At 45.7% G+C, this 18,556-nt stretch overlaps 1 protein-coding gene and 1 long non-coding RNA gene across 2 annotated transcripts; one reads left to right on the top strand and one right to left on the bottom strand.

The window, feature by feature from the left end:
• Nucleotides 1-3,008: 3,008 nt before the first annotated feature.
• On the bottom strand, nucleotides 3,009-3,630 carry LOC136296182 (uncharacterized). Its single transcript, XR_010722877.1, has 2 exons — nucleotides 3,361-3,630; nucleotides 3,009-3,267 (listed from the first exon to the last, which is right to left on the bottom strand). It is a non-coding gene; the product is annotated as an uncharacterized lncRNA (long non-coding RNA).
• Nucleotides 3,631-12,429: 8,799 nt separating this feature from the next.
• Nucleotides 12,430-14,426, top strand: HTR5A (5-hydroxytryptamine receptor 5A). Its single transcript, XM_066194983.1, has 2 exons — nucleotides 12,430-13,167; nucleotides 14,094-14,426. The coding sequence occupies exons 1-2, from the start codon at nucleotides 12,430-12,432 to the stop codon at nucleotides 14,424-14,426; spliced, it is 1,071 nt and encodes a 356-aa protein (XP_066051080.1).
• Nucleotides 14,427-18,556: the final 4,130 nt, after the last annotated feature.

Here is an 18,556-nt window from a genome sequence, read left to right as displayed (position 1 = left end):
AGGTTTAAGTTCACACTGTGGCTCCTTCAGTGTCTGATAAGGTCTTTCACCTGTACCATATCCCTGATACCTCTACAACCCAGTCAGATATGGTTAAAAATGCCCAGGAACTGGGAAAGCAGGACAAGTGCCCTACCACACAGGAGAAACTGTGATCACGTTGAACCCCTGCAAGACACCAGGCTACAAAGAAGTGGTTTCTTTTTATTTTGGCCTATTGCAGCCAAACTTGTTACTTCTCCTGTTTGCTTAAAGGACCGTCCTCCCCCTCCATTACTGAGGCTTCTGCCACATCCATGTCAATGCTGGTCGTTTTTCATCTTTGACACTGTGGCAGATACTCACAGATACCTGTTTAATCTTTGAAGGAGCCACTGAGAAGGTCTCTGGGTTTATTTAGAGCTGGCTCTATTCCCAACATAATTTAGAGCAGCCTTAGGATCCCAGGACTTCCCACATCTGAATTCTCAGTGTTGCAAATGGAAGAAGAAATCGTGGCGTGAGGCAGCAAGCACCAAAGCTGTAATGATCTTCCTTCAGGGAGTCAATTACATTTGCTGTTTGCCTTATGGCACATGTAGGTGATTACTGTGTGAGGGCCAGGGTGCATTTGTTTAATGTATCCTTGAACTCTTATTACATTTTCCACTCATCTTGCTAGAGCCTTATCTTCAATTACACTCCTTTCCATATGCCCCAAGCTGTTATTTGTTATAAGACCAACCTGACCCTCTTGTATCCAAAATGTCACTGAATTAAATCAAATTTTTATACTTTTCAACCTGAACAGTTATCGCTTGATGCACATAACAAACAGATAATGAGATCTGCATTTTATTAGACACAGTGGTGCTCACTGATGTTTAACTATTAGGCAGAACAATTTTCCTGCCCAGTTACAATTACATTATTTTGCTCTGTGGCTAGATAGCTGTCAATTGATTTAATTCATCCTAAATGTATAGTGTAGTATTTTCCTCTTCCTAAATGGGAGGGGACTTTCCTGTTACATTTCTCTACGGTTACATTTTTCTACCGTCTAATATTCTTGCCTTAAACTTTTGTGACAGTTTTCCCATGCTTCGCCTCTGAGTCAGGGATACTTCAAAATCCCATTCTTAGCTTTAAGCATATCCTCAAAGCTTTCTCATTTGGATAGGATTCATTTCAAGCACATACTTGAAATGAAACAGTCATGAATGAGGATGGGCTCCTGAAATAAGTCCAGCTTAAAAAGGATCCACTGGCCACATTCCAAAGGCTGACATGCCCACACCATCAAGCTGTAGTGCCCTGCACATCCTGTGCTTTATAGTACATGCTCATAATTTATGATTCACACGGTGCTCGTAATGATGAAATGATAACAGCATCAAAGTAGGATCTAATCAATGCAAATATTTAGGTCCATCACAGGCCACGAGAAGTTCCACTCTCCCCAGAAGGGCCCAGCTACCACGTGATTCTCCTGTGTGCTGGCAGCCAACTCACACAGTCATAAATAATCCAGTTGGTAAATATCAGAAAGTTACATCAGAACCTCTCTGGCTCTGTGTGCAGACCCTGGCTCAGTGCAAAGAAAGGGAGAGAGAAATGCAGAGAAGTGGGTCTGACCTTCTTTGCATTTTAAGCCGACAACAACAGAAGGATATCTGTCATCATTTACTGTTTATCTAAATTTGTGGAGGCTAATTTCTCATAATGGTCTGCCTTGATTGCTTACTGAACATACTTTGGAGAGTGGTCTTGCTTTTGTACAGCAAAAGCATGTCTTTCTTCACTTGAAATTATAAAGGATATAAAAGATAGTAGAGGAGTATTATTATTCAGATAAAGAAAAGAAATCTTGTTTCAGATAGGGATGTCTTTCTGAGATTTACTAAGCAATCCATAGGATTTAGATATCTACATTTTAGACATCTCAGTTTAATACAGAAAAAAATCTTATTACATTTCAGAATAATAATTCTCCTTGAAATGAATGGGAGAGATTCATCTAGAGCCATAGATGGCTTCAGAAAAATCTATTTCCTCATCTATTTCACTGAAAGCAGCTGCCATAAATTTTTATAATAAATGCTAGGCATATGGATGGCTAACTCTGTTTGCACAGTCTCAACCTGTACAGTAAACCTCACCTCTGCAGAACAGTCCAGCTGGTTGTTTATCAGTAATTGTTTGCAAGATGCACCCTTAGGAACCTGCTGTAGTTCTCCATGGCCTGCGGTGCTCTTTTGTAACACTTGTCATTAATCTGAGGCTGTAATGTAGTGTTTGACGGGGCAGGCCTCTCACTGGGCAGGAGGGATTACCTGGGACAAGGACATCAGGATTTATGGTTCCTTACAGTCACAGCTGTCATAAAAACAGAAAAACTCCTTGAAATGAAGAACAGGCACTGTGGAGAGACCATTTGTCTTTGTGCAACTTCCTCACCACGCGTCAAGCCCAGGACCCCACTTGCAGCCTCCCATCAAGATGTGGCTGTACTGCAGAAGGGATGATGGCAGGAGAAGGGCTGAGCACCCACAGTCAGACTGGCTGGAACGATGCCAAAACTGGAGGGATGGGAAGCACGTGCCTGTATGGGCAGCTCTGCAACACTGAGACTACTGCTAGGAGTAAAAGCAAGGGACAGGAGATGTCATATGTGTAAATGTTGGATGGGAGGCTTTAAAACATGAAAATGTTGGTGGGGGTTGGGATTTTATTCTATTGAACTCTTGGTTGTGGTTCTGCAGTTGCATTTATAACCCTAGCCAAGTCAGTTGCTAGTGGTGATGTAGTAAAAGCTGCCCATATTAACTACTCTAGTGCCCAGGAAAACAGAGAAGAATGGAGAGACAGGAGCATACAATCAAGATGCTGAAATGTGGAGAGGAGGAAGGATACTGAGAGTCTGCCCAGAAAGTTCTGAAGTTGTATCAGGTCAGATGAGGGAGGAGTCCTTTTAAAAACCAGTGATTTTTTTATTTCCAAAATGAGATTCAGATTTTAACTACATAAGCCACGTTCTGTGCAGATGACTTTAATGAAGACACTCCATTATGTATGTTTATATCAGACCCTGAATAATTTAGTAGTGCCAACATGGAGGATTTTTTACTAAATTTACACCAAAATCCTAATAAAATCAGGAAAAAAGCTCCCATCAAAATCTGAAAGCAGAAAATAACCAAAGAAGTGGAAAAATTAACTACCAAAGATGAGCTTACAGGAGCCACCAGCTGACCAAGTCCAAGCAGGTCCCTTGCCTCAGATCAGTCTCTGTAGGGACAAGAATTACATCATCCATTGCATCTACCTGGAGGCACCTGAAGAAAGGGAGGGGATGGCTCTGAAAGCAAAGGAGAAACTCACCGGTGGCAGATGGCAGCAGCTCCCTCCAAGCCTGGTGGCTTCACCCTGTGACAAGGCACAGGTGGGCACACAGCTGGACCCCAGGGTGACTCAGAGATCCTGGCCTCAGCCCCTCTTGCTGGACAGGTTTTCTCACCACCAGCTCTTGTGTGAGCATGTTCCCAGTGTCATACATCATGTCCCCAAAGTCGAAGCTGAGCATGAAACACAGGGAGATGCTGCAGCTCACACACCACTGTGTGGGCCTGAGAGCTGCAAGCAGCTGCTAACTTTTTCCCAAGGAAAAATTTCTCAAGAAAGTTTCTTCTCAAAGCAATCTCGGCAAACAACTATCCTTTCTCAAAACAATCTTTCTGCCGGTGGTGTTTTGCTGTTTCTCTAGTTAACCAATGGAATTAGAGAGGTGTCGTTCCTATTTACCAATCATTTTAAGTCTGTATCAGAACACCTTATAAAATGTAGTAAGAATTAGAAAATAGAGCCTTCTTTTTCTATACTCTTTGCTTCTGAAATACTTGGAGTCTTTCTTTCGTATCCTGCAGCGACATCACTGGGCCACCACCTCTGAGCTACAACCTACCAACCTTGACTCACAGATCAGCAGCCAGAAAAAAAAGACCCGTGGTTTTTAATAAAATGCAGTGCTAGACAATTAAGAATGGTCTGGCAACATTTTGCTGTTATAGCAGTGAATGCTGGTTGTTAAAAATAATGATGATGCTAATAAAAAACCTTGTGAAAAACACAGAGACATTTAGACACATTTATACAACCACTTCTATCCCATGGGTTCAGAAAATTTTATAGCAGTAGCAAGTAAACTGCTTGATCAGGTGCTTGCTGTGGTAGAAGGGATCAAACCGAGATATTTCTAACATGATACTTTCAAATTCTACAAAAGAAATTATGTCTGGGGACCATTAAAAATGGTTGTCTTTATTCTAATAGCTGGAAACGTTTGTTTTCATGCCCATGATCCAGGGGCAAGCTCTTTATCAGCCTACAGGAGACATCTGCAAATACTTTTCTTTCAAAGGTATGGGAGCAGACTCATTTTAGCTGCAGACAGAAAGTGTGTGGTCACAACCTACCATTTAACTTTTTCTAACTCATAAATAATTTCTCTCATTTGTATGAACCTCTCACTCACACAGCAACACAGGTATGAAATATAAATAAGCAAAATTCCACAGCTTTTGTATTTTCTCTAATGACCTGCCATCCTGTATGTCTTGAAAATACTGGAAATTTACCTTACTTCAATTAAGACATGTTCTGCTGACCAGCATGACCTGGGCAGGCTGGGGCAGGGAGACATCCAGCTACACTGAATAATCAGGGGGAAGAGAATATTCCACAGCTGGAAGGAAGCATAATATGAGTATGAATCTGAGACACTCAGATGGTACCCTAGCTGACAAAGCTGTACAACTATGCCAGAGCTTCCTTTGGCAGGTAAGAATGTGGTTGTGGCTGTCCAGAGATCTCCAGGGAAGAAGGCAGCAACCAAAGGCCTGTAAGGAAATCAGTCTGTTGGAGTGGAAGAAGAGAAAAAAACATCCCTTGAGGATGGCATCAGTGGTTTAATTTTTGCACCTATTACCAGCTAGTTACAATAACAAAACTAGTCCTGAATGTTAAAGTGAGAGAAGGTTTGGGAATAAGGTACTCCAGCCAATGAAAGTGGGTTGTCCAGTGGGCATGGAAGCACACTGACAAGGAGTCAAAGGGAATGTAACGGGGATGAAAGTAAGTATGTGAAAAAGTTGAAGAACTTCTGGCTCAGAAAACAGCTGAAAGTGATTTCTGTTCTTAATGTGGTAAAGGAATCCTAAAATGTTTTGCCTCTTAACTCGAAAGAACGTTTCCAGACTATGGATGGATTTATGTAAATAAAGGCCCAGAAACCTGCCACCTGCAAGGCAGCAGAAAGGTAACCTGGAAAACACCACTCAACAGAAAAACTCATGTTCAGCCTCACGCTACAACAGCCTTCCCTATAGCTTCACACCTATGCAAATTATCTGTCACAATGCATAAAACGCAAGATAAACAAACCTCTTCCATGACTTGGCATACGGAAAAAGGGTCTGAACTGAAATGGTAATTGAGTTTTGGAGACCCATCCATTTGCTGTCATCGTGCCATCTGTTTCCCTGGCAGAGTCCTGACAGCTTGCATTGACAGCTTTGATTCCCAAAGCTCATGTATTAAGTTAGATTTACCTAGTGTTCCCACGCACAGTTTCTTATTTTTCTATGGCCCTGCTATTCTAGATGATTCAGAGAACTGCAGGATACCCTGTACTCCCAAAAGCATAATATATTTTAGTATTTTTAAACCTTTTTTTTTTTTAAATCAGAAATAAGTATAATTTTCTGTTGTGGTTTGTAAGCCACCTGTAGACACCAAGTCCACCAGAATCAATAGAGAGACTTACTTGTCAGGGACTGACCATGGGTAACAGAGATGACAAGTGCTGGTGTATGTATGTGTGAAGTATTTGGTACCACCAGAGTAATAAATGAAAACTGCAGATGCTGTAGGAGGGCAGGACCCCCCGAGGCAGGCTCCAAGTTATTGCATTACTGTCATAACTGCTCACTGCAGAGCACCTTTGACTAAAAGCCAATATGATGCCTAGCATAACTCTGCTGACTCCCCTGAAATTACACAGATGATTAATGTTGCCCCTGAAGGTATGAAAGAAGAGATAAAATTATTTACATTTAATTTCTTTACCCAGAATGGAACTTTAACTGCAGCAGTGAATGATGTGGGAGTTGCCCTCAGACTTTATTAAGTTGCATTCCAGCTGGCCCTCTGACCATGAACATGCTTCTCACTATTCAAGAACAAAGGGTTTAATTCCAGCAGGAGTAAATTCAGGCTGGGCAGAAGACAGATAAGCACTCCTGGCAGTACATTTACTGAGACATACACAGCAGTGCAAGGTACCAGAGTCCATCCTGCCTTTAGGCCAAAGGAACTGTGACCACATTCAAAAGACACAAGCACTGAGACACCACTGACTTTACATAAGAGAGGACCATGCTCTAGGCAAGGCAAGAGGCTGCTCTGTTCAACAGCTTTTGTTCTTGTTCTCTGTTCCTGTTGCAGAATTAAACACCTTAGTAATGTCAGTGAAATCATTGTCCTGGTTTTGACTCGACACAGTAATTTTCTTTTTAGTAGCTGGTACAAGGCTGTGTTTTGAATTTAGGATGAGAATAATGTTGGTAACACAGATGTTTTAGTTGTTGCTAAGCAGTGCTTACTCTAGGCCAAGGACTTTTCAGCTTCCAGTGCTCTGCCATTAAACAAGTGCACAAGGAGCTGGGAGGGAGCACGGCCAGGACAGCTGACCCCACCTGGCCAGGGAGATATTCCCCACCACAGAACATCGTCCCCAGTACATAAACTGGAGGGACGGGCCTGAGGGCACTGATTGCTGCTCAGGGATGGGATGGGCATCCATGAGCAGGTGTCGAGCAATTGTGTTGTGCATCCTGTATGTTTCTTGGATTTCATTTCTCTCTTCCTCTTTTTTTTTTTTTTTTTTAATATTTGTACCAGCAGTAGTATCATTATTATTATTGTTTCAATTATTAAACTGTTCTTATTTCAATCCATGAGGTCCACTTTTTTTTTCCCCAGTTCTCCTCCCAACTTGGGAAGGGAGCAAGTGGCTTCATGGGATGACAGTCATTCAGTTGGTGGCTTCCTAAAGGAAAGCTTACATGACCTAAACTGGCTTAGACCTGCCTGAGGAATAGTTTTCCAGTCATACAAATAAAAAGCCAACAGGACTTCAATTCCTTGTTTTAATTTCTTTCCCCAGACAGAAAGACTTTTCAAAGTTCTTCATAAGCATCCAAACCAAGAGAACCCAATTTGGTAAACAGGTCACTCAGTGGGACACTGTGGGAATGTGGGGCACTCAGGTCCCCCTTGTTCTTGCTCCAAGATACTCCCACAATCCTACTGAATCTCCTAGTAACACACAACAAGATTAATCTCTGCTTCTCAGTCAGAGAACTGTTCCACTTTGAAGTAGGTAATTACATGTTACTGGGAGAGAAAGGCTGACTCCAACTGTGGCCCTTGGCTGGCATGTGAGGAAACCTCAAGTATGTCCAAGCTCCAGTAAATACGTGATTATTAACCAGAAACCTGAGAGAGAGCTCCCCAGAGCAGGCAGCTGCTTGGCTGTGGAAATGCTTACATGAGCTATGAAGCATCATGATCCAAGCTTGTAGCCTGAGCTTTGATGCTTTGAATCTTGGTTGCCTTGGTTGGAATTAGATGACCTTTAATGTCCCTTCCAACCCAAACTGTTCTATGATTCTGTGACCTTGGTTTCAGAAGAGTAGAGCAACATCAGAACTGAGGATGGGCTCTTGAGGGTATGAGAACCACCTCACAGTCTGTGCATTTTCACTGTGGTCATGTTTGACCATTTTGCAATAGGAGAGGAGTGGGTGGTCCGCAAGTGTGTTCAAAAAGCATGGCTGGATGTTTATGTGAAGCAGGACTGAGGCCGGCTGAAAGTCAAATGAAATTCAAGTGATGAGTACCTGAGCTTTAGAAATTGCTGTGACAGGATGCACACTTACTGAGCAGTCTGGCTGGCAACTGAGCACAGCTTTCAGTAGTGGTGTATATACACAGTGAGAATATGTGTTCCTTTAATCCTTGTGTAACCTAGCAGCTCCACCTACCCTGGAGACTGAAATTCTCATTGATTCATTGAGCATGCCCAGCAAAAAAACTCCTGAGCCTTCTCTTCTCCCTTGTCTGCCTGTTATAAGGGCAGAGGTTCAAAAGATCTCCATAGAGATTAACGATATAAATCCATTCACCCTTTTCCCAGGAGTAGATAATACTTGGACGTGCATTTAGGCAGTGGCACTGATTACACTGTGAATTCCTTCTTAACCTCCAACCACCAGATACATATTTTGAATTGAAAGGTACCTCCAGTAAATGGCATTTAATACCAAGCATTATTTAATGTCTTCACTGGAGGGGATGCTGCTAAACCCAGGGAAGTCCTGTCACTTTTAATTCCTCTGACTCCACCAGTGAAGATGTGAGATAATCCTGACCTTGTAGCATAGATCTTTTCCTCAGCAACTTTCACAGATGTGATCATTCCACAAGCATTATCCCAGATCTTTCAAGATCCCAGCTTTCTGCTCGCTTAATATCAACAGTTCTGAGAAAATTAACGATCTTACTAATCTGTGTAAAGTAAACAGCATTTTGTCCTAAAAATAACAATATTTAGTCACCTCCAGAATCTGGTGCATTCAGCCAATCCACCTAAAGAATGCAGAATCAGAGCTGTGGAAGGATGCAGGTTGCAAGGGACCTCTGGAGATCACCTGGTCTAACCCCCATTGAAGAGGGGATAACTTCAAAGTCAGATCAGGTCACAGTGATGTCCAGCTGAATATTGGACATCACTAAGGATGGAGATTTCACAGCCTCTTTAACTGATTTCACACCACTCTCCAGGTGAATATTTATTTCTTAATTTCTAATTGGAATGTAGAATCATAGAATGGTTTAGGCAGAAAGGAACATGAGACTTCATCTACTTCCAACCATTCTGCCATGGGCAGGGACAGTTTCCACTAGACCAGAGCCCCATCCAACTTGTCCTTGAACACTTCCAGGGATGGGACATCCACAATTTCTCTGAGCAACCTGTTCCAAAGTCTCACCACCCTCACAGGAAAGAATTTCTTCCAATTTAATGCTAGCCTAATCCAATCTAAACTTACCCTCCACCATCCTAATTCTCTTACCTCTTGTTCTGTCATTCCATGCCCTTTTAAAAAGTCCATCTCCAGTTCTCTTGTAGCCCCTTTAGGTACTGCAAGGTGCTATAAGGTCTCCCCAGAGCTTCCTCTTCTTTAGGCTGAACAACCCTAACTCTCTCAGCCTGTCTTCATAGCAGAGGTGCTCCAGTGCCTGGATCATCTTTATGACCCTCCTCTGGACTCCTCCAACAGCTCCATGTCCTTCCTTATGTTGGAGGACCCAGAGCTGGATGCAGCACTGCAGGTGGGGGTCCCACACAACTGGAGCAAAGGGGCAGAATTCCCGCCCTCCAGTTGCTGGTCATGCTGCTTGTGGTGCAGCCCAGGACACAGGTGGCATTGTGGGCTCCCAGTGCACATTGACAGCTCATGTTGAGCTCCTCATCAGCCAACACCCCCAAGTCAGCACCTGATGTTGTGACTCTCACTTGTCACATCCCATCTGACCACTGTACACCTCTAAGGAGAGTTTGCTTTTACCCTTTCTATGCCCACCCCTGAGGTAACTGGAGACAGCAGTAAGATTTTCCCCTTAAACTTCTGTCTTCAGCAGTGATAAACTCAGTTCCTCCAATCTTTACACATCATATGTGAGTCTGGTCATCACCTTGATTACCTTTGACTGGACTTCCCCCAGCAAGGAACCCCAAACTGGACATAAAATTCCAAGGTTTGTTGGATGCCCAAACCTGATGGACATGATCTTGCTCCTATAGGCCAGGATGCTCCTGCTCCAGGATGTGTCCAAGAGACTCATCAGGTCCTCCTCTCAATAAGGCTGTCTGCCCAGTCAATCCTCAACCTGTACTCTTGTACATTCCATCCCAGGTGCAGACCTTTGCTATTCCATATACATATATATATATACATATGTACACACACACATAAATATATATATATTTGTCTGCATTCTCTGTTTCCCTTTACTTCTCAGCTGACCAATTCAGCTCCAGCATCTGCCAATATACATATTTTAAAGTCGAGTAAGTAAGATAATGAAAGTATTAAAGATTTTTCATGAGAACATAATCTAGTTTTACTTCTTTAGATTTAACACATTTTAGTTTCATTTCCCTTTAAATGTATTTTTTTCTATTTGTTCCTAAAACAAAAAATAACAATCTATTTTCAGGATCACATATTTTATAATTTGTGGTTGATTCTATTAATTCTGGGTCATAGGTTTTCCTGGGAAGAGCCCACGCAGCAAAAAGCTCTCAGCCTTGGAGCTGCTAAGTGTTTTGATCAATATAATGACAGTCAAGGATGTTTTGCACCTTACAAACCAGGAATTTTAAATCACGAGGCTTTTTGAAAGGCTGCAAACCCCATGTGTCCTTTGAGATGTAAGTAAAAAACCTACTTACTCCAAAATTGTCAGTATTCTTGTGTACAAAAGATAATATAATAATTTCTCCCCCCAAAAGATGGCAGCTTATTTCCAAAAGGATGATACAGTCTCTAAGGCTACATTTGTTCCAGTACTACAATAGAATCCCTGGTTCTGAGAATGAGCAGCACAGCACTGAATGAATTCAGTGGGGAAGATCCCATCCCACCAAAACAAGGTCCTGGACCTGTTTTGGGTATGCTGCTTTGTATTTCCCTTGGTAGCACGGAGGAACTAGCAGCATCGAAGGAAAACATCTTGTTCATTACCCTTTGTTATTGTTACTTGCTGTTTTCATTAAAAATTCCAGAGAGATTCAGGAGAGGCAGGAGGAAGCACCAGTTTGCCTTTACCCTCCGTATACCACAAGCGTGGAATGCATAGGGTACTCCCTGAACATCTCTGTTTGTGTCTTCTCCCCAACTCTCTCAAACTGTAGTTCACCCGCAAATGTCATTGTCACCTGATCTAAACACAGATGCCCTTCCTTCCTTCCTTCTCCCCTAAGAGATGCAAACTCTGAGCCCCATGTTAGTGCCCGCTGGCTTCTCACCTCACGTGTCTGACCCAAAAGCTCTTTGGACCTGCTATTCCAGGACTGTCTGGAGAAGCAGAATTCCAGCACCAGCGCAGCTCTGCCTGGATGCCATCCATGGCTTGGTAGGCTGGAGCTGGCTGGCATCCCTGCGTGGAGCTGGGGCACAGGGAATCCTGCTTGGTGGGGTTAGATTCTGACTTCTGCTATGAAGCCCAGAATCCCACTGCTCATCCCAATTAGTGTGATAAAAACCAGGGGAAGTGTTCAAGCATTTCATTAATGGCTAATGTTATTAAATAGACAATTAATAAGAGCAGTCAAGTGAATGATTATTTCTAATAAAAGTCCCGACAATTGCTAACAAGTTAGGAAATGCCAGCACAGAAGTTCTCGAAGAAATAATCCCCTGCCACATTGCCCCTACACAGAATAACCAGGGTTACTAACAGGTTTCCTGGGTGCAGACTGTAGCCTGTCTGGGAGCAAGGAAATTCCCGCGGCGCCTCACTAACACATTTTTAGAGGAACCCAGGGACAATTTCACAGGGATGCTAACTTTCTGCGGCTGGCACCGAATACGCCCCAAGGGGGCGAAGCCACCCCGAGACAAAGCCGGGGCTGATTCCCGCACGGTGCGGGCAGCGGGGAGGCAGGGGATGGGCAGCGGGCAGAGCAAGGACAGCGGGCAGCGGGCTGGGGTGGGAGCTGGGGACGGGCAGGGGCGGCACGTACCGGGCAGGGACAGCGGGCTGGGGCAGGGGCCGGCGCCTCTGCCCTCCCGCTCGGCCCGGCGCCGGTTCCGACCCGCGCACGGACATGACTAAGCAGCACCTCTCCCTCCGCGGCCGCTCCCGCCGGGGCTGCCCGCCCCGCACCCGCGCACGGCGGGGACTCACCTGCCCGCCCCGGCCCCGCCAGCCCGCGGCGCGGCTCCTCCGCAGGGGCCGCCGCTCCTCCGCGCCGCTCCGCCGCCGCCAGCGCCGCCCCGCTCCAGCCGCTCCGCGCCGCCCCGCAGCCGCCCCGCTCCAGCCGCGCATCCCCCGCGCCCGCGGAGCCGCCGCCTCTCGCCGCCGGGGCGGGCCGGGGGCTGCCGTCAGCCGCGGCTGACGCAGGGCTCTTCCCGCCGGGGATGAAACCCCCGGCGACGGCCAGCCGGGAGCCCCCGCGCCCGGCGACGCTCGGGGCGGCCGGGGACCCCCCGTGCCCGCGGTAGGGCGGCGCTTCCCCCCGTTCCCGGCGCGGGCAGCGCAGCGCCTCCCGCAGCCGCCGCGCCCGCAGCAGCCCGCAGGAGCCCGGCGCCCCGCAGCCCCGGCATGGAGCGCCCGCTCAACCTCAGCTGCCCCGCCGATACGACGCCGGACAGCGGCAACAGGAGCGGGTCCTCCGCCGGCCCCGAGGGCGGCCAGGCCCATCTCTCCGTCTTCAGCGTGTTGGTCCTCACCCTGTTGGCCATGCTGGTGGTGGCTACGTTCCTCTGGAACGGGCTGGTCCTGGCCACCATCCTCCGGGTGCGCAGTTTCCACCGGGTGCCGCACAACCTGGTGGCCTCCATGGCCGTCTCTGATGTGATGGTGGCAGCCCTTGTCATGCCCCTCAGCTTGGTGCACGAGTTGTCCGGGCGGCGGTGGCGGCTGGGCCGGTCGCTGTGCCAGGTGTGGATCTCCTTCGATGTGCTGTGCTGCACTGCCAGCATCTGGAATGTCACGGCCATTGCCCTCGACCGCTACTGGTCCATCACCCGCCACCTGGAGTACACGCTCCGCACCCGGCGCCGCATCTCCAACATCATGATTGCCCTCACCTGGGCACTCTCTGCCTTTATCTCTCTGGCCCCACTGCTCTTTGGCTGGGGAGAGACTTACTCAGAGGACAGTGAAGAGTGCCAAATCAGTCGGGAGCCTTTCTACACCATCTTCTCCACCTTTGGGGCCTTCTACTTGCCCCTCTGCGTGGTGCTCTTTGTGTACTGGAAGATCTACAAGGCTGCCAAGTTTCGAATTGGATCTCACAAGAGCAACTCCATCACCCCCATCACCCCAGAAGCAGTGGAGGTAGGTCAGCTTGGTTGTGTTTTGCTCAGGTCAAGCACTGGCAGCAGGCAAGCCTTTCTAGAAGTGGGGGAAACTTAAACCAAAAGTGTGCAAGTGAACAGTGATCCACCAAAGCCCTGTGGACCCTGGAGGCTTCCAAGGGAAGGCTGACTCCAAAGCCTGCAAACCCAGTCTGTTGGCTCCTTCTGAGCCCACAGCTGTGAGCACTCAAGGTGTAGCTAAAGCAACTTTGGAGGGAGCCTGAGCTCCACGTGGGCGAGTGGTGACTCACAGATGTCCCCCCATGGAATGCTGAATCAGTGCTCGCTGGCGTGAATAAGGGGTCACCATCCCTCCCCTGGGGAGGCAAGGGGACAGTGGATGGATGGGCTGCTGTGTGTGCTGGGGATGATACCTTGGCAACCAGCTGTGGCTTTGGGGACACTGCAAATTTGCCCAGACAGAAAACACATGTGCAGAATGTCCTTGGAAATCTTTCCTAATCATGACTGCATCGTGTCAGTTCATCCCAGGCACGGTGACTCTGCACTGTAAAGATTTCTTGCAGAGAGGAAGCAAATGTGTGCTCATTTTCTTCCCTCTCCTACCAAGAACTCCTCAACTCAGTGGGTTTAGAGAAAGTAAGCAGACTCCTGTGCACGGCATGTGGGTGTGTGTCTGTTCTGCTGATCAGATTGTTAGTGGGGAAGTAATCTTATTGTGCTGCTGTGTGAGCAACCCCGTGTACCCCCAGAGAGTTTCTAATCTCACTTAAAATAGTCTCCACCACCCAGAAGAGGTCATGCAGCCACCCTCCCCTCAGTCAGAGTGTGACGTGGATGGCCCTTGGAGCCTTGGCCCTCGCTGTCATTGTTGGGCTCTGTACCTGCTGTGTGGGACCACCTGACTGGGGTACATATGGCGCAACTTGTGTTTGTGTTTGGCAGGTAAAGGAAGCTGCCCAGCAGCCACAGATGGTCTTCACTGTCCGTCACGCCACTGTTACATTCCAGACGGACGGAGACACGTGGAGAGAGCAGAAGGAAAAGAAAGCTGCCCTCATGGTGGGCATCCTTATCGGAGTCTTCGTGCTCTGCTGGATCCCCTTCTTCATCACAGAGCTCATCAATCCACTCTGCTCGTGTGACATCCCACCCGTTTGGAAGAGCATTTTTCTGTGGCTGGGCTATTCAAATTCCTTTTTTAATCCACTCATCTACACTGCTTTCAACAAAAACTACAACAATGCCTTCAGGAACCTATTCTTTAGGCAACAGTGAGCAGAAAAAGCTTTCCTGCTGCCCCAGGAAGCTGATTTTGAGTGTCAGTGATTCTGACCAAATTCCTGAGGAAGTTCAAAGCCACAGATGCTGAGGTGATGCTCAAAGTGCGTCACCATGGGTCGAATGTCCCAGAAACAGTCCCAGTCCCTAGGCAGCCTCTCCAACCCAGCCTCTTAGCTGCTATTTTTCCTGCAAGTAGCATGTAAGGGCTTCTCCTACCAGCAGCCTGGCATCCTTGCTCCAGCGCCCTGCTGAGTTCCTCCTGCCTCCCCAGTGATGCTCTCTTTGGTGGCACCAAAGGTGCAGAGGAGTCCACTGGCAAAGAATCGTGGGTTTGGCCACTGCTGGTATCTCCCAGCATTAATCAGCTTTGTCCCATGTGCAAAGCTGGGACTCTGTAACATCAGGAGGTTTTGTGATTACTTATGAGAGTACATATTTTATGGCTTGGCTGAAAACATGGTTTGTCTTGTCTTTTACTGGTAAAGACTTCAAGTGATTGTTTTTTGGGGAATAAAACCCTTGGTAAGGGTTTAAGTGCAAACTGCAAGTACCAAGCTTTTTCTCACATACTTTGGGAACAGCAAATTGTGTCTGTTTGCTTTTGGATTCTATGTAGTAGTTTTGTTATTTTTAAAAAGAAAACTTTTTGTGAGAGTTTAATGCATGGTGCAGCCTGGAATGAGAGAGAATGCATAGGAAACTCACCTCTCGTTCCCCAACTGCTACGTGTGAGCATCTGCCTCAGACATTTATGTTCAGAAATACCAGCTGTAAATGCTAATCTTTGTGCCTGTTGTTTCCCATTTTAAAACATAAGTGTATTTTGAGCAGCTATGGGCAGATTTCCTGTAGTTTCAGGGGATGCAAGGGGTGTATTTTGAGTTGCCTTTCAATGAGAAGCTGTGTTTTACTATTTGAGTGCAATCCAGAACTTGAAACCGAAGCAAAACTACTTTGTTTCCATGAGCACTGGATTGCAGGCAAAGGTGATATTTCTTTCTGGAAGCATAATCAAACTCTGGATCTTCTGTTGTGCAAGGACAAGACTTGAACATTTCTTTTTTTGCCCACATGTCCTTCTCTCCCTGCCCCTCTAAGGCTCCACCCCACATGATTGTCACTGCTCTGTTAACTCCCTGCCTTTCCATATTGCCAACTTAATTATAGTAGTTGGCATTTCACTCCTGGAATTAGAGTTACACACTTTATACTGTGCTGCTGAAAGACTGACAGGTCTGCAGATAAAGGAAAGCATTAGTTTTAACTTAGTTCTGGGGCAGCCACTGAAATCAGACCACAGCTAAAACGGTGGAAAAAAATACAAGATGGAAATGAGATATTTCATGTCAGATATCTCCAGAAGAGATAGAAGGGAAAGCTGTCAATAAATGATGGTAAAGCTCCCTAGGGTTAGGTAGTATTATTTTCTATCTGTAGTAGATTGTGAGACATTAGATGTTAAAATTGTCACTGGTCCTTTAAACCAGTCAAAAATCCTGGCAGAGTTGGCAATAAAAGCCCTGTTTCTCTTGCTGTCTCTGAACAGGTGAAAATGCAAGCAGAGGTCAAGGTGCTATTAAAGTGTTGCAGCTCTTTCAGGACCAGTTAGACAAACATCCATCAGCACTAACATAGATATGGTTGATCCTGCCTTTTTTTTTAGGATAGCCCTTGAGATCCTCCTTAACACCATCTTATAAAAGTCTGTTAGAAATATTGCGTAAAACCCTGCCCTCATTGAAGGCAATGGACAATTTTTCAGTGATTTCAAATGAATCAGATTTTTATGTGGCATGTCTTGTCTCGTAAAAGCATAGTTTTAATGTTAATTCATTCAAGGAGAAGATGGGTGGGATGGGAGTAATTTTCTAACTCCTGTGAAAGAGGCTCTGACCTGCCTCCTTACCATGGGCCAATCTTTACAACTAGAAAAGAGCATTTTCTTTCTTTGTTACATATTTCAAAATATTATTAGTGACATCTCTGATGTATCAAAAATTGTAATAAATTCTTGAGCTGCTTTTTTTTACTGGGTATATAAAGGCTGTGCTGCTTTCTCTGGATAATTCATCACTGATGCTGGGTTGTTCCATTTGGGAATTGCTGTTTTTGTTGTGCCAAGGGTTGTTTAGCCAAAATTTACTTGGAAACAAAGTCTCCTTGTTCAAGCCAGAACTTCAGCTAAGCTTGGTGGTGCCTGAAAGTAGGAGACTTCTTCTTAGGCCCCCAAAGTGACACTTTAAACACTTTAAAGCATGGATTACCTGGGAAGCTGGACTTTAGTTCCCCATTTTCACACCTAGCACCATGTCTGCCCTACCCCATGTCAGTCCCAGCTGTGTCCATGCCATTTTTATTTGCTCCTTGATAAGAATTGCAGATTCTCTTGTCTCTGATGTGTGGGGTCATTGTGCAGGCTGTGGAATCAGCTGCAAACTCAAATTAATGTCCACTGCAAGCATGAAGGTGAAGCTCCCTTTCATTACGCACTCTGTTTATTCATGCTGTGCCTTAAACAGTGACAGAGAGACAGGAGATAATTTTAAAGTGACACTAGATAATTCCAATTTGCCTGTAGGCATGAGTATTCCACCATCCTGGTATAAATTACACTCACATTTATTTGACAGACCACATCTGATACAATCATTTTCTGCAAAAAAAACCCAGCTTCCAGTAGGTCCTAAGATTTGTTCTTTTAAATCTTGACAAAATCAACAGCTTTTGTATTGGCCAATTCCTGCAGCTCCTCCTTGAGACCTAACACCATGGGCTTTTCTTCTGAAGATCATTCTCACAATGCAATATGACCAGGCAGGGAAAATGTCATTATTCTGGAGGTTGCACTGCAGAATCCTACTGAAACATGCCACAATGATTTCAGCACAAGGAAGTGGCACAAAGAGACCTGGACACCTGATCCAGGCTCCCAGGCTTTTTACAAACCTCTCATTATTCAAACACAGATGCTGAGTGGGCTCCCAGAGATGCAAATCATGTTTGGAGACATAGGCAACCACAGCTTCAAAAGAGTCATCTTGTACCGTCTTGTTCCCATTTATACACAGAATCAGTGGTGTGAAGAGATCTGCCTCACTGAGGCTTTGTGAGGATTAATTACCAAATGTTTATCATGTACCAGGAAGGTGGAACACTCTGGTTTGAATGCTGAGCAGCGTTATAAATTGGGCATCTATTTAATTCCTGGGAAGAACATTATTACCCATTATTATTGAGTTTTGTACGCAATTTAATGGCTACATAATACTTCCAGAATAGATTTAACTAACCTGCTCCCACTTAAAATTAATTTAGTTGCCTCTCAATGCCCTGACAATCCAATGAACATCTGTATGGGAGCTGGGTGGCGAGGGCAGCGTGTGCTGAATTCCAGCTGCTGCTGAGCGTCTCCTCGCACTGCTGAGCGCGTGCTGTCAAGGTTCAAGGAGCAGCAGCTCTCTAGGCAGTCTACTCTGGGTTTCTTTTACTTTTTAGGGAAGAAAGAAAAGGTCTTTGAAGAATTCCTGTGGATTACATGACAGGTTGGCTAACCACCTTCCTCCTCCACCCCCAGCCTGTTGGGCTCCCTTCTCATCACAGGCAGGCCAGGCAGGTGACTCCAGGACATGCACTGGCCCTGCGCAGCCAGGGGGGAGCCACACATGACTTCATCCCTTGGTAATTTTCTGGAGCTTTTCATAAAAATTACTGCTAGGAGATGTGTCCTTTGGACTGTCAGTAGCAGCTGAAAGTGGGAGTTTCCTGGAAGTCTAATTGCAGGTAATTAAAGAAATTTCACCTGACAAAGGTAATTAATGACTGTTCCTTCCAGCGACCGCAGTGGTGAGGTGCGACTGACAAAGTGTCAAAGTGATTTTTGCAAGGCAGTGGTTTGAGCTGCTTTGTTCATCGTGTTTTACTGTTGGAGCCCTTATTTTACCATCACTGGTAGAGCATCCCCCTTGGACCTCAGCGAAGTCATAGTGAACACGATACAGGCACCATGAATGTTCCATGTAAGAACAGTGGGGTGAAACATCCATGACAAAATTAGCATCCCCACTGCAACACAGCCTGGCATGAAAATCATGACATTTCCAGCATTTCATCAAGTTTAAGACACG

Source organism: Chamaea fasciata, unplaced genomic scaffold (genome assembly GCF_029207755.1).
Source record: "Chamaea fasciata isolate MVZ Bird 193981 ecotype frontalis unplaced genomic scaffold, bChaFas1.0.hap1 SCAF_1, whole genome shotgun sequence".
Classification (NCBI taxonomy): domain Eukaryota; kingdom Metazoa; phylum Chordata; class Aves; order Passeriformes; family Sylviidae; genus Chamaea; species Chamaea fasciata.
The sequence above is the reverse complement of the archived record's forward strand: the minus strand, read 5'-3'. Positions and strand labels throughout refer to the sequence as shown.